At 37.9% G+C, this 14756-nt stretch overlaps 1 protein-coding gene across 3 annotated transcripts in view; it reads left to right on the forward strand.

Annotated features, from left to right (window-relative positions):
• 2210408I21Rik (RIKEN cDNA 2210408I21 gene) overlaps positions 1–14756 on the forward strand; it is a 478255-nt gene that overhangs the window by 170709 nt on the left and 292790 nt on the right. For all 3 annotated transcript variants that reach the window (XM_006517397.4, XM_017315609.1, NM_001145676.1), the window contains one exon: positions 10109–10333. In XM_006517397.4, the coding sequence (XP_006517460.1) occupies positions 10109–10333 (225 nt within the window). The remainder of the gene's footprint in view (positions 1–10108; positions 10334–14756) is intronic.

The raw sequence follows: 14756 nt of genomic DNA on the forward strand, positions 1-14756 counted from the left end.
GATGCGTGTGCTACAAAGGGCATGGCTGGATAAGTGACCCAAGCCCTTGGAGGAGCCCAGAAGATCGTAAGTTGGATCCCAGACATTGGACGGTTGGAGATTGACTTTTGCTTTTGATTGTGACTGTGCCCTGCTATTTTCCCTCTTGAAGGAAGAAACCTTTTAGTGGAGCCCACAGTTAAGAGACTTTTAATTGTAAAAAGACTTTGGATTTTAAAAGAGATGGATATTTTAAAAAGATCGAAATTTTAAGAATATGTAAAGACTGTGGGACTTTTAAAGTTATTTAGATCTTGGGGATGAATAAGAATGTAAGGGTTGAGGCTTACTAGTGATGTGTTTGTGTGTCAAGTTGACAAGGGGTCAATTGTACTGGCTAGTTTTGTGTCAACTTGACACAGCTGGGGTTATCACAGAGAAAGGAGCTTCAGTTGAGGAAATGCCTCCATGAGATCCAACTCTAAGGCATTTTCTCAATTAGTGATCAAGGGGGAAAGGCCCCTTGTGGGTGGGACCATCTCTGGGCTGGTAGTCTTGGGTTCTATAAGAGAGCAGGTTGAGCAAGCCAGGGGAGGCAAGCCAGTAAAGAACATCCCTCCATGGCCTCTGCATCAGCTCCTGCTCCCTGACCTGTTTGAGTTCCAGTCCTGACTTCCTTTGGTGATGAACAGCAGCATGGAAGTGTAAGCCGAATAAACCCTTTCCTCCCCAACTTGTTTCTTGGCCATGATGTTTGTGCAGGAATAGAAACCCTGACTAAGACAGTGTTGTTTTGTGAATGTGTTATCTCACTAAGGATGATGTTTTCTAGTTCCATCAATTTACCTAAGAATTTCATGAAGTCATTGTTTTTAATAGCTGAGTAGTATGCCATTGTGTAAATGTACCACATTTTATGTATTCATTCTAATGTTGAGGAACATCTGGGTTGGTTCCAGCCTCTGTGATTATAAATATGGCTACTATAAACATAGTGGAGCATGTGTCCTTGTTATATGTTGGAGCATCTTTTTGGTATATGCTCAGGAGTGGTATTCCTGTATCCTCGGGCAGTACAATGTCCAATTTTTGGAGGAACTGCCTGACTGATTTCCACAGTGGTTGTGCCACCTTAAAATCCCACCAATAGAGGAGTGTTGCCTTTCTCTCATCCTCTCCAACATCTGCTATGACCTGAGTTTTTGGTCTTAGCCATACTGACTGGTGTGAGGTGGAATTTCAGAGTAGTTATGATTTGCATTTCACTGATGAATAAGGATGTTGAACATTTCTTTAGGTGCTTCTCAGACATTCAGTATTCCTCAGTTGACAATTCTTTGTTTAGCTCTGTACCAAAATTTGCTTTACTCTTTTTTTTTAATTAGATATTTTCTTTATTTACATTCCAAATGTTATCCTGAAAATTCCCTGCCCCTCCCCCTGCCCTGCTACCCTAACCACCCACTCCAACTTCTTGGCCCTGGCGTTCCCCTGTACTGGGGCATATAAAGTTTGCAATACCAAGGCGCCTCTCTTCTCAATGATGACTAACTAGGCCATCTTCTGCTACCTATGCAGCTAGAGAAATGAGCTCTGGGGGTACTGGTTAGTTCATATTGTTGTTCTACCTATAGGGTTGCAGACACCTTCAGCTCCATGGGTACTTTCTCTAGCTTCTCCATTGAGGGCCCTGTGTTCCATCCAATAGATGACTCTGAGCATACACTTCTGTGTTTGCCAGGCACTGGCATAGCCTCACACGAGACAGCTATATCAGGGTCCTTTCAGCGAAATATTGCTGGCATATGCAATAGTGTCAGCGTTTGGTGGCTGATTATGGGATGGGTCACCAGGTGAGGTAGTCTCTGGATGATTCATCCTTTCGTCTTAGCTCCAAACTTTGTCTCTGTAACTCCTTCCATGGGTATTTTGTTCCCTATTCTAAGGAGGAATGAAGTATCCACACATTGGTCTTCCTTCTTCTTAATTTTCTTGTGTTTTGCAAATTGTATCTTGGATATTCTAAGTTTCTGGCCTAATATTCACTTATCAGTGAGTGCGTATCAAGTGACTTCTTTTGTGATTGGGTTACCTGACTCAGGATGATATCCTCCAGATACATACATATGCCAAATAATATCATAAATTCATTGTTTTTAATATCTGAGTAGAACTGCATTGTGTAAATGTACCACATTTTCTGTATCCATTGCTCTGTTGAGGGACATCTGGGTTCTTTCCAGATTCTGGCTATTATAAATAAGGCTGCTATGAGCATAGTGGAGCATGTGTCCTTATTACCAGTTGGAACATCTTCTGGGTATATGCCCAGGAGAGGTATTGCTGGATCTTCCGGTAGTATTATGTCCAATTTTCTGAGGAACCACCAGACTGACTTCCAGAGTGGTTGTACAAGTTTGCAATCCCACCAGCAATGGAGGAGTGTCCCTCTTTCTCCACATCCTTGTCAGCATCTGCTGACCCCCGAATTTTTGATCTTAGCCATTCTGACTGGTGTGAGGTGGAATCTCACGGTTGTTTGGATTTGCAGTTCCCTGGTGAGTAAGGACATTGAACATTTTTTCAGGTGCTTCTCAGCCCTTTGGTACTCCTCAGCTGAGAATTCTTTGTTTAGCTCTGTACCCCATTTTTTAACGGTGTCATTTGAATTTCTGGAGTCCAGCTTCTTGAGCTCTTTGTATATATTGAATATTAGTCCCCTATCAGATTTAGGATTGGTAAAGATCTTTTCCCAATCTGCTGGTTGCCTTTTTGTCTTATTGACAGTGTCTTTTGCCATACAGAAGCTTTGCAATTTTATGGGGTTCCATTTGTCATTTCTTGATCTTACAGCACAAGTCATTGGTGCTCTGTTCAGGAATTTTTCCCCTGTGCCCATACTTTGAGGCTTTTCCTCACTTCCACCTCTATAAATTTCAGTGTATCTGATTTTATGTGGAGTTCTTTGATTCACTTAGACTTGAGCTTCGTACAAGGAGATAAGAATGGTTCAATTTGCATTCTTCTACATGATAACCGCCAGTTGTGCCAGCAACATTTTGTTGAAACTGCTGTCTTTTTTCCACTGGATGGTTTTAGCTCCCTTGTCAAAGATCAAGTGACCATAGGTGTGTGGATTCATTTCTGGGTCTTCAATTCTATTGCATTTATCTACCTGTCTGTAGCTATACCAGTACTATGAAGTTTTTATCACAATTGCTCTGTAGTCTATACCACATTTTTAATAGGCATATTTGGTTAGATGGAGTCTAACTTCTTAAGTTCTTTGTATATATTGAATATCAGCTCTTTATCAGGTGAAGGGTTGGTAAAGATTTTTTTCCCAGTCTGTGGGTTGCTGTTTTGTCCTATTGACAGTGTCTTGGACTTACAGAAGCTTTGCAATTTTATGAAGACCCATATTGTTGATCTTGAAGCATAAGCCATTGGTGTTCTGTTCAGGAAATATTACCCTGTTCCCATGTATTCAAGGCTTTTCCCCACTTTCTCTTCTATTAGTTTCAGTATATCTGGTTTTATGTGGAGGTCCTTGATCCACTTGGACTTGAGCTTTGTAAAAGGAAATAAGAATGGATTGATGTGATTTTTCTACATGCTGATGATGAGTTGAACCAGCACCGTTTGTTAAAAATGCAATCTTTTTTCCACTGGATTATTTTAACTTCTTTGTCAATGATAAAATGACGTTAGGTGTATGGGTTCATTTCTGGGTCTTCAATTTTGATCCATTGACCTACCTGCCTGTCACTGTACCAATACCATGCAGATTTTATCAGTTTTGCTCTGTAATATAGCTTGAGGTCAGGGATGGTGATTCCCTAGAAGTTCTCTTTCTTTGTAGGGTCTTCCATTGGTTAGGAGACTTTTAATGACTGCTTCTATTTCTTTAGGAGTTATGGGACTGTTTAGATGGTTTATCTGGTGCTGGTTTAACTTTGGAACCTGGTATCTCTTTAGAAAATTGCCCATTTCATCCAGATTTTCTAGTTTTGTTGAGTATAGGCTTTTGTAGTAGCATCTGTTTATTTTTTTAAATTTCCTCAGTTTCTGTTGTTATATCTCCCTTTTCATTTCTGGTTTTGCTAATTTGGATACTGTCTCTGTGCCCTCTGGTTAGTCTGGATAAGGGTTTGTCTATCTTGTTGATTTCTCAAGGAACCAGCTCCTGGTTTTGTTGATTCTTTGTATAATTCTTTTGGTTTTAATTTGGTTGATTTCAGCCTTGAGTTTGATTATTTCCTGTTGTCTAATCCTCTTGGGTGTATTTGCTTCCTCTTGTTCTAGAGCTTTCAGGTGTGCTGTTAAGCTACTAGTGTAAGCTGTCTCCAGCTTCTTTTTGGAGGCACTCAGAGCTATGAGTTTTCCTCATAGGACTGCTTTCATTGTGTCCCAAAATTTGGGCACGCTTTTCTTTCATTAAATTCTAAAAAGTCTTTATTTCTTCATTTCTCCCTTGACCAAATTATCATTGAGTAGAGCATTGTTAAATTTCCATGTGTGTGTGTAGGATGTCAGTTGTTTTTGTTGTTATTGAAGACCAGCCTTAATTCATAGTGATCTGATAGTATGCATGGGATTATTTCAATCATCTTCTATCTGTTGAGGCCTGTTTTGTGACTGATTATATGGTCAGTTTTGGAGAAGGGGACAAGAGGTGCTGGGAAGAAGATATATTCTTTTGTTTTAGGATGCAATGTTTTACAGAAATCTGTTAAATCCATTTGATGCATAACTTCTGTTAGTTTCTTATCTTAGTTTCTGTTTTCATGATCTGTCCATTGATGAGAGTGGGTTGTTGAAGTCCCCCACTATTATTTTGTGGCGTAATGTGTGCTTTGAGCTTTAGTAAAGTTTCTTTTATGAATGTGGGTGTCCTTGCATTTGGAGCATAGATGTTCAGAATTTAAAGTTCTTCTTGGTAAGTTTTTCCTTTGAGAAGTATGAAATATACCTGCTTATCTTTTTAGATAACTTTTGGTTGAAAATCGATTGTATTCGATATTAGAATGGCTACTTCAGCTTGTTTCTTGGGACCATTTGCTTAAAAAAATTTTTCTCAACCTTTGTCTCTGAGGTAGTGTCTGTCTTTGTCACTGAGGTGTGTTTCCTGTATACAGAAAAATTCTGGGTCCTGTTTACATAACCGGTCTCTTAATCTATGTCTTTTTATTGAAGCATTGAGTGCATTAATGTTAATAGATATTAAGGAATAGTGATTTTTACTTCCTGTTATTTTTGTTATTAGAGGTGAAATTATGTTTGTGTGGCTATCTTCTTTTGTGTTTGTTGAATGAAGATCATTTTCTTGCTTTTTGTAGGGTGTAGTTTCCCTCCTTGTCTTGGAGTTTTCCATCTATTTTCCTTTGTAAGGCTGGATTTTGAAAGATATTGTGTAAATTTAGTTTTATCATAGATTATGTTTGTTTCTCCGTCTATGATAATTGAGAGTTTTGCTGGACTGGCATTTGTGTTCTCTAAGGGTTTGTATGACATCTGCCCAGGATCTTCTAGCTTTCATAATCTCTGTTGAAAAGACTGCTGTAATTCTGATAGCTCTGCCTTTATATGTTACTTGACTTTTTTCTCTTTCTGCTTTTAATATTCTTTCTTTGTTTTGTGCTTTTGTTGTTTTGACTATTATGTGATGAGAGGAATTTCTTTTCTGGTCCAATCTATTTGGAGTTCTGTAGGTTTCTTGTATGTTTATGGGCATCTGTTTCTTTAGGTTTGGGACGTTTTCTTCTATAATTTTGTTGAAGATATTTACTGGATCTCTAAGTTGGGAATTTTCACTCTCTTCTTATACTTATTATCCTTAAGTTTGGTGTTCTCATTGTGTCCTTGATTTCCTGGATGTTTTGGGTTAGGGGCTCTTTGTATTTTGCCTTTTCTTTGACTGTTGTGTCAATGTTTTCCATGGTATCTTGTGCCCCTGAGATTCTTTCTTCTATCTCTTTTATGTGATGCTTGCAACAGCTCCTGATTTCTAAATTTTCTATCTCCAGTGTTGTCTTCCTTTGTGATTTCTTTATTGTTTCTACTTCCATTCTTAGAATCTGGATGGTTTTGTTCAATTCCTTCACCTGTTTGGGTTTTTTTTTTTCCTGCTATTCTTTAAGGGATTTTTGTGTTTCCTCTTTAAGGGCTTCTGGTTGTTTACATGTGTTCTTCTGTATTTCTTTAAGGTATTCATTTTTGTTCCTCTTAAGTTCTCTATTATCATTATGAGATGAAGTTTTAAATCCAAATCTTGTTTTTCCTGTATGTTGGGCTATCCAGGGCTTGCTGTGATGCAAGAACTGGCTTCAGGTGGTGTCATGTAACCTTGGTTTCTTTTGCTTAGGTTCTTGCACTTGCCCCTCACTATCTGGTTTTCTGTGATGTTAGTCTTGCTGTCTCTGATGGGAGTGCATCCCTCCTGTGGGCCTGTGAGCCTTGGGTGTGTTAGCACTCCTGGGGAGACCAGCTCATTCTGAGTGGGATTTGGTTATGGAGGGCTATGGAACAGCCTTAGCTCTGGGGCACAGATGGAGACCAGAAGCCGGTCCCAGGCTGCTGTATGGTTCTTGTGCCCTGTGCTCACCTGGTGGGTCTGCCTTTGGACAGTTTTTGGAGTGAAAGTGATTATTTCACCTGTGTACTTAGGAGTGAGGGCACTTCTGAGAGACCAGCTCTCTCTAGGCAGGACTTGGGTAATGAGGGCTGTAGGACAGTCTTAGCTCCTGGAGCTCCCAAGTTTCTTTTGGCCATGGTGTTTTATCACAACAACAGAAAGCAAACTAATATGCCAATAGACAAAAGTATTGGCCATTTTTCTTTAGATAGATGGACATTTATCATTATTAAAGTAATGCTTTTCTCTTCAAAGTTAATATGCTCCATGTGTGTATGTGTGTGCTTGTGTGTGCATGCATGTATATCACAGTGTATGTTTTTGTGCTTGTATGTGTGTATACATATAGACCACTCTGTGTGTGTGTGTGTGTGTGTGTGTGTGTGTGTGTGTGTACTCATCAGAGAACTTCTGTTGATTCACCCTTCCACCTTGTTTTAAGTCAGGGTCTTCCTTTTTCTCTGCTGCTATGCCAATACTCTATTCTACTTGACCCTGAAGCTTCCAGATTGTTCTTCAGTCTTAGCCTCTCATCTTTCATGTAAATGCTGAGATTTCAGATATGTGCTACTGTGTTATACTTTCATGTGTACTCTTGGATTGAATAATCAAACTCCTGGCTGCCAGGCTTATATGGTTAGCAATTTTACCCACTGAGCATTTCTACCCACTGGAATGACAATATTATATGTTTTCATGTGTACTATTATGCCTTGATTCAGCAAAACAAAATGTTAAAGTTAGGGTGCTGTACATCCAAGGTATTCATAGATTGCTCACCTTAATGCCAGGTAATGTTTGGCACAGTGCTTCATCTTTAACACCCCAACCTTTAGTTGACTCTATTTAGTCTCTCAGGGAGAAAGAGGTGAGAAAGAGGCTATTATCATTATCATTTTCTTCCACTTCTCTTTGACATCATTTGTGATTGTAGCATATGTGCTTTCTTTCTTATCTCCTGTACTGTTGTTATTTGACTATGTCTTAGGCACCATGGGGAAACTTCGACTAGCTCAGAGCCCAGCTGTTTCCAGACTTCTTGGACTGTGACCGTGGTCCTCTTATCAGCTGTGTGAAGTCATTATTTTTCATCTTCTCTGCTCATTATCTCTATGACATTGCCAAAGATAACTTCATATGATGGGTTCAAAAAACCAGAATCTGTCATGTGAGAATCTGTGACAATTACCCTTTCAAAGCCTTTTCTCTTCATTTTCTTGCCTTTTCACACTGCTTCTCATTTCACTAAAGGAGATAAAGATTTCTTTTTCTTTTTTCTTTTTTTTAGAAACTAAGATTTATTTGATTATTATGTACAGATTGTTCTGCCTACTTGTAGGCCTGAATGCCAGAAGAGAGTACCAGATGTCTTTATAAATGGTTGTGAACCACTCTGTAGTTGCTGGGATTGAACTTTAGGACCTCTGGAAGAGCAGCCAGTGTTCTTAACCACTGAGCCATCTCGCCAGCCCAAGATGCAGATTTCTTAGCACAAAACTGGCATAGAACTGTTTTACTTCAGGTTTGATTTTTAAGGAACAGGAATTACACAACCATTAATGCCCATGATTCCCTGCTGTTTTAGCATCTTCTGAATTTTCTTGAAAGATGATAATCAGTAAGCTTAATCCTTCAAATCCTATTTATTATTCTTCAATTATTAAATTCTTAATTGTTATTCTCAATCACATTGAACATCTTTGAACACGCATGAAAATCCCTTATTTACTTATGTTCTTATTCTTTGAACTTACGGAAAAATTTAAGCAATGAAGTTTCTTTTGTTTTGTATTCTCTATCAGGCCTGAAATGACAATTTTAGAAAGATTATTCCTATAAAAATGAAAAACTCTTATTTTATTAAACCAAATACCAATGTGCACAAACTGGTTTATATCCCTCAAGGAAGCTCTGCTGTGAGCCCGAGGCTCACTTGAGTTACAACATCCTTCAGCTCCCTCCTAAGAACTCATGAGTGTTATATTGTGGGGGAAAGTAGTAGATCGATAGTCCTTACTGATTTTCTTATGTATTTTCCTCTAGTGAGTCTTACATAAAGTCATAAAAAGTGGAAATTAAGAGAAACTATAAATATCTTCCTGTACATGCCTTTAATCCCAGTACTTGGAATGCAGAGGCAGTCCGATCTCTGTGAGTTTGAGGCCAGTCTGGTCTACCAGGGCTACAGAGTCAGTTCCAAGACAGTCATAGCTAACAGAGAAAACATGTCTTGAAAACATGCAATCAAGAAACAATTTTAAAAAACCTTGTTCATCCCTTTTCTCTCAGTTTTTGTAGATATGAGCAGAGGCTTCTCCTGTATTAAATATTTTTTCCTATGGTGGTATTGATTTGAAGTATAAAATTAGATGATGGTAAATTCTTTAAATTATAGAATACAAGTCAAGCTTTGTGTTTCTTTGCCTCTGTTTCAGTTCATTTAATATGAAAATTAACACTTATGACAGAAAAATCAAATTAGAAATTATTACTGAGTAACACTTCTTTTCTGTTTTTCTCTTATTTGTGGATTAGATAGAATTAATGTATGGGCCTATAGCAGCTGGAGCTGGGCCTGTGTGCATTCTCTCTACACTGTGTCACTTAGAAGTCTAAGTAGATATTTTAACTTTTTTTGGTTTTGTTTTGTTTTTGGAGACAGGGTTTCTCTGTGTAGCCCTGGCTGTCCTGAAACTCACTCTGTAGACCAAGCTGCCCTCGAAATCAGAAATCTGCCTGCCTCTGCCTCCTGAGTGCTGGGATTAAAGGTGTGTACCACCATGCTTGGCTTACCTTTTTTTTTTTTTTTTTTTTTTTACATTTTGAGTGTGTGTTTGTTTGTGTGTATGTGTACCTTATTCTTTTCTATCCTGCTGTGTAGTGTGTGAATGCCCGAGAGCGCGCACACACGCACGCTTTACCTTACTCTTTTCTAACCTACTGTGTAGTTTTAGGCTTTTTTTTGTGAAGGTGAACATATGAGAGCTAGTTGGGCGTTTCAATGGTTTCTCATATTTCTTTAGGTTTTTATAGAGTCTCAGTTTCTTGGGATTTGGTTTCATGTAAAAGAGTAAAAAACTGTTAGAGCTTTGTGAAATTTGCTCGTGCTCTGATTTTTTTTTCCAGCACTTGGGTGTAGGGTTCAGGCCCTGGATCTTACAGGTGCAAGCACTCTACCACTAGAGCTCCAGCAGCTTACAGACTCTAGAATTATCAGCAAGTGATCTCTATAAAGGTTACACAGTTCCTGCTGCACTACCAGAGTCAGCCCGCTGCTTACCATGGTCATAATTGTCATTCTTTCATTACCAGCTAGGGGAAACCTCTCTTTCAAATGGTTTAAAAGCTAATTCTCAATTATATGATTTTCTAATTAAATCCAGCTCTAATCTTCTATAGATTAAACTAGGTAAGCACAAGACAGTATTCCCAGAAGAACAAGGCACACCTGGTGACCAGGCTCTGCTAACCATAATATGCTCTTTGATTTTAAAGTCTCATCGTTCACAGAGTCTCAGCCAGAAGTCATCCACTGTCTGAGACTGGCACTGATGGACTCTGTAAAGGACACTGTGCAACAGATAATATCCATCATGAGATGTCGGAGAAACAGCGAGACAAACCTAAACAAGCCCCGTGTTCCTGATCATCTGCTTCAGAGCATTCCACAAGGATGGAATTATATCCCAAGAGATTCCAGAGGGAAAGAGTCAAATAAAGGTAAAGACACTCGTTCCTTAAAAAAGTATCCAGTAAAGAAATACTCTCGTGGCTATTCAACTGAATAAAAGTGTAACACATGTAAGACCAATGAGTGGCATTAATTTTCATTTCAACATGTATAAGGGACCTTCCTCCTTTTTTACTGTGAGCCACACAGACAATGTAACAAGGAAAGAAAATTACCAAATGCTCAACTTTTTTATTAGTATTTCATGATAGTTTTGAAATTTCCTTTATTTCTTTATTTTTATTTTGGAGTTTATAATTTGATTACAACATCTCATTCTTCTCTTTTCTCCCTCCAAACCATCCTATGTACCCCGCTCTACTCTCCTTCAAATTCATGGCTTTTTTTAAAATTTATTTTACTAATTGTTATTGCATGCACAAGCATAAGCATATACAAATATATTCCTAAATATAACCTGTTCAGTCTAGTTAATGCTACCCATGTGTATGATTTCAGGACTGAGCACTGTACAAGCAATGGGTAAACAACGTCTTGGGGAATGCCATCTCTCCTACCATTCCTGAGCTGCCTATAAGTGATTCTGAAATAATATCTTTTGTTCGTGTGTTAGTATTTACAGAATTCACATGAGCTTGCCTTAGTTTAAATCTAGATACTAATCTGTGTACCCTCATGGTTACTTGTGTTCAGTTTAATTGATTATTTCCCTTGGTTGGTTGGTTGTTTTCCTGCAGCCACCAGGTTTCACTTTCTTTTCCCTTAACACTCCTTCAGATGAAGCTTTTAGGTCCCAAATAGCACCTAGTTTGGTAGTTGCATATAAATTTTTGATAGGATATTGGTTTGCCGTACCTGCATTTCTGTACTGAATTTATTGGCCCATTGGAATAATCCTTCTGCCAAGTGTACCTAAGTGTCCTTGTTCATGTCCATACTCTCATTGACTTCATTACTCAACCTTCACTGCTTTGCTTAGAGTTCCATTGTCATTGAATTTTCAACAATCCCTTTGAAAGTATATCATCTGTGTGAATCTTCCCTTTTCTAAAGGAAAAATCTTTTCATATTCATTTTTAAAGAAAAATATTTTTCAACTTGAACAAAAAACATTCCAATGGGCACCCACAAAAGGGAGTTGAGGAGTCTCGCCTTTCTTTTATTCTTCTCTGTGAATATCCTAAATACTGTAGCTCTTACTCATGAGCCTTCTACTACAAACTCAAACCAGTTATCTATGAGTGACCTTGCAAGTAATGTTTTAATTTTGTCCACATCCTATGGAACTGCTTTTGGATTTAGTAAGGACATTTAATTGAAATAGGATGGTGTCACCTTTTCAGTGGGTGAGTGAGTTCTTCCTCACATAAGAGTTGTTCCCATGGTTTCTAGGTCTACTTCCATACAGCTTTTGGATGTCTTTCCTCCTTAGGGATCCAGAAAACATGGTCTGCATTTAACATTCCATTCCACTTAATGAGCATTGTCTGTTTAACTGTCTATCACAAAGAGTTTCCTTTCTAGGAAGGATTTAGGGGAATTTCTCTATCATGCTCGAAAGAGCTTCTGACCACAGAAATGTTCAGTTTATATATACAAGCTGTTGGGTATTCCTTACTAATTAATATTCTTCATAACATTGTAAGTTGGCATAGAATTACCTTCTATGGATAGTCACAAAGAGGTGTGAGGAAGTGAGACTGCAGACCACTCTGCAGCTTCTGTGCATGACAATAGACAACACCACTACTTTTGGTCTGTGTTCTCAAATGCTTCTTGGGATCATTGCAGGTTTGGTTCTCTTTCTTTCTTTCTTTCTTTCTTTCTTTCTTTCTTTCTTTCTTTCTTTCTTTCTTTCTTTCTTTTTTTTTCACTCTAAATTAAGATTTTGCCTTCTCTGGTTTCTGTTGACCTCACTCACCTTCAATCCCATATTATTAATATTACTTTAGTTCTTTCAAGAGAGAGAATCCACATTCCCATAATTTTTTGTTAAAGTTGGTCTACTTTACAATTTGTTGTTAATCTATTATTCTTACTTCATACATCAAAATTTTACAGGTATGTATGTATATGAAAAAGAACTAGATGGTTTGACACTCTACATTTTTAGACATTCACTGGACGCCTTGCACTGCCTTCTCCTTAGATAAGAATGGCACTAGAGCCAGATAATATTTACATGGTGGCATTCAGTCATCCATTGACTCAATGGATATTTACTGATTGCTACATATCAGTCAATGTATTTAAGTTCACAGACATGTGATCTTATACATATACTCTGTCCTCTTTGTGCCAGTAAGCTAGTATAATTAAATGAGTATAGACACCCAGAACTTGTGCAATTCTGGGAAGAAACAAAGAAATTAAACTTTATAAAATTCTTTGTGAAGATTGTCATAAGAACTCTTTCTTAGTCTATGAGTGAGATTGTTTTGTGTCAGACACAGCATGTGAGGACGTTTAGTGTAGTGTGATAGTGTAGAGAGTGGAGTGGGGGATGGGCCCAGAGACCTGATTCTGTCTTTAGCTTCCTGCATAGATCAGTCCACGTTGTCAAATCTGCTGTAAACAAAATGGATTTTTTCAAACGATACAAGTGACCCTAACATTCTCCTGGTCTGTTCTTTAATACTGGGGATAAAACATAGGGGACACAGCACCAGACACACTGCTCTCATGGATTTCCATTGCAAATATGAGTACTTTCTCAGCCACACTGTAAAGGAAAACAATAATTTGATCAGATTTAGAAAAAAAAAGTATGGGAAAACCATCTGAAATATAAGTGCCCACATGCTTTTATTGAATGTAAATTCCTCGGGGCTTTGTGCAAAGGTATATTGAGCTCTCAATCTCAAGTTGTCTTGATTAGCAAAATATCCCAAAACTAAGCATGTAAAACATTGTATGCTTCCTGTCTCTACTTCATCAGCAAAATCTGTACTATAGAGAAAAAGAGAAGATTTAGGGAAATGAGCACCATGAAATATTGCACAAGGCAAGAGAGTAAAAACACAGATGCTCCTCACACATAGCTCAGCTTTTTGGTATTTGTTTTATTATGTTTCGAAGAGAAAATGCACAAAGAACTAGTTTGATTTAGTTTTGTTTCTTTGACAGCAGTAAAGTAGAAAGTATATTTGAGATGGTACATTTGATGGTAAATTATAATTTTAATGAAAATAATGCTTTATGAAAAACTATTTGGTTGGCACAATGGCTTCAACTGAAACAATGACTTTCTGGAGGGAGCAAACAGATAATGTCACAAGGAAAATGTGTTCAGGCAATTGTTCACAGGGAGATCCTTATAAAGCATCCCAGTGGCAGAAATACATGAAATGTATCAACAAGCTATAGTTACAATTTATTCTCAAAAAAATAGAAATACTAGTTTCATAAAACCAGTATCTTCAACAAAACATGTATACACTTACAACGCAATGTTTTCTTGTTAGTTTGCAAGGGCAATGTGTTGAGATCATGGATGTTGGGTATTTATTGGCAAGTTGCAACTACAGGTTTGTCTGTGCTATCACAACTCATTCTGCAGTTGTACTGCATGGGTCATATCTATGTTCTTATACTACCTTAAAAAATATAACATATAACAGGCAAAGACACTAAATGAGCTTAGAACTTAACATTTGTACCATGAAGTATTAAGCTGACATTTTAAAATTAATCATTTTTTTATATCCCAAGTTTTGTCCCATGTCCCAGGGCCCAAGAGTTCATCACCACATCACCCTTCCCCTTAGACTCTGAGAGGATGATCCCTTTGGGCATCCTCCTTTTCTGGGACATCATGTCTCTACAGGATTAGGTGCATCCTCTCCCACGACGTCCAGGAAAGCTAATCAGACCTCTGCTACATATGTGTTGGGGACCATGGACCAGCACATGTATGCTCTTTAGTTGGTGACTTAGTCTCTGGGAGCTCCTTGGGGTCCAGGTTAGTTGTCACTGTTGTTCTTTCTATGGGGTTCTCATTCCCTTCAGCTCCTCAATCTTCCATTTCTCTTCCGTAGGGCTCCCCAATCTCACTCCAATGGTTAGCTTTGAATATCTGTAATCTGTCTCAGTAAACTGTTGGTAGAGTCTCTCAAAGGATAGCCATGATAGTTAAGCTGATATTTTAAACACAGTACAACATACTATGTCATACATTAGCATCAACAAGCTATTGATATTTGATAGTAATAATTAAAATAAATATTAAACAATTTAAAAACATTGATTTGTTTTACCTTCATTTTGTATTTTCAGGAAATAATGTGATGATAGTATTGGCTATGTAGACAGAAAGATATGATAAACATAAATCTAGCTTCCATACTGTAATTACCCCACAGTATTTCCAGACAATACATTCTATATTTTAATAGATGGCTGCTTATGTAAAGACAAATGAATGAGTATGCTATCATTATTAACCCTCTCTGG

The sequence above is a fragment of the Mus musculus genome, chromosome 13, assembly GCF_000001635.26.
Source record: "Mus musculus strain C57BL/6J chromosome 13, GRCm38.p6 C57BL/6J".
NCBI classification, from domain to species: domain Eukaryota; kingdom Metazoa; phylum Chordata; class Mammalia; order Rodentia; family Muridae; genus Mus; species Mus musculus.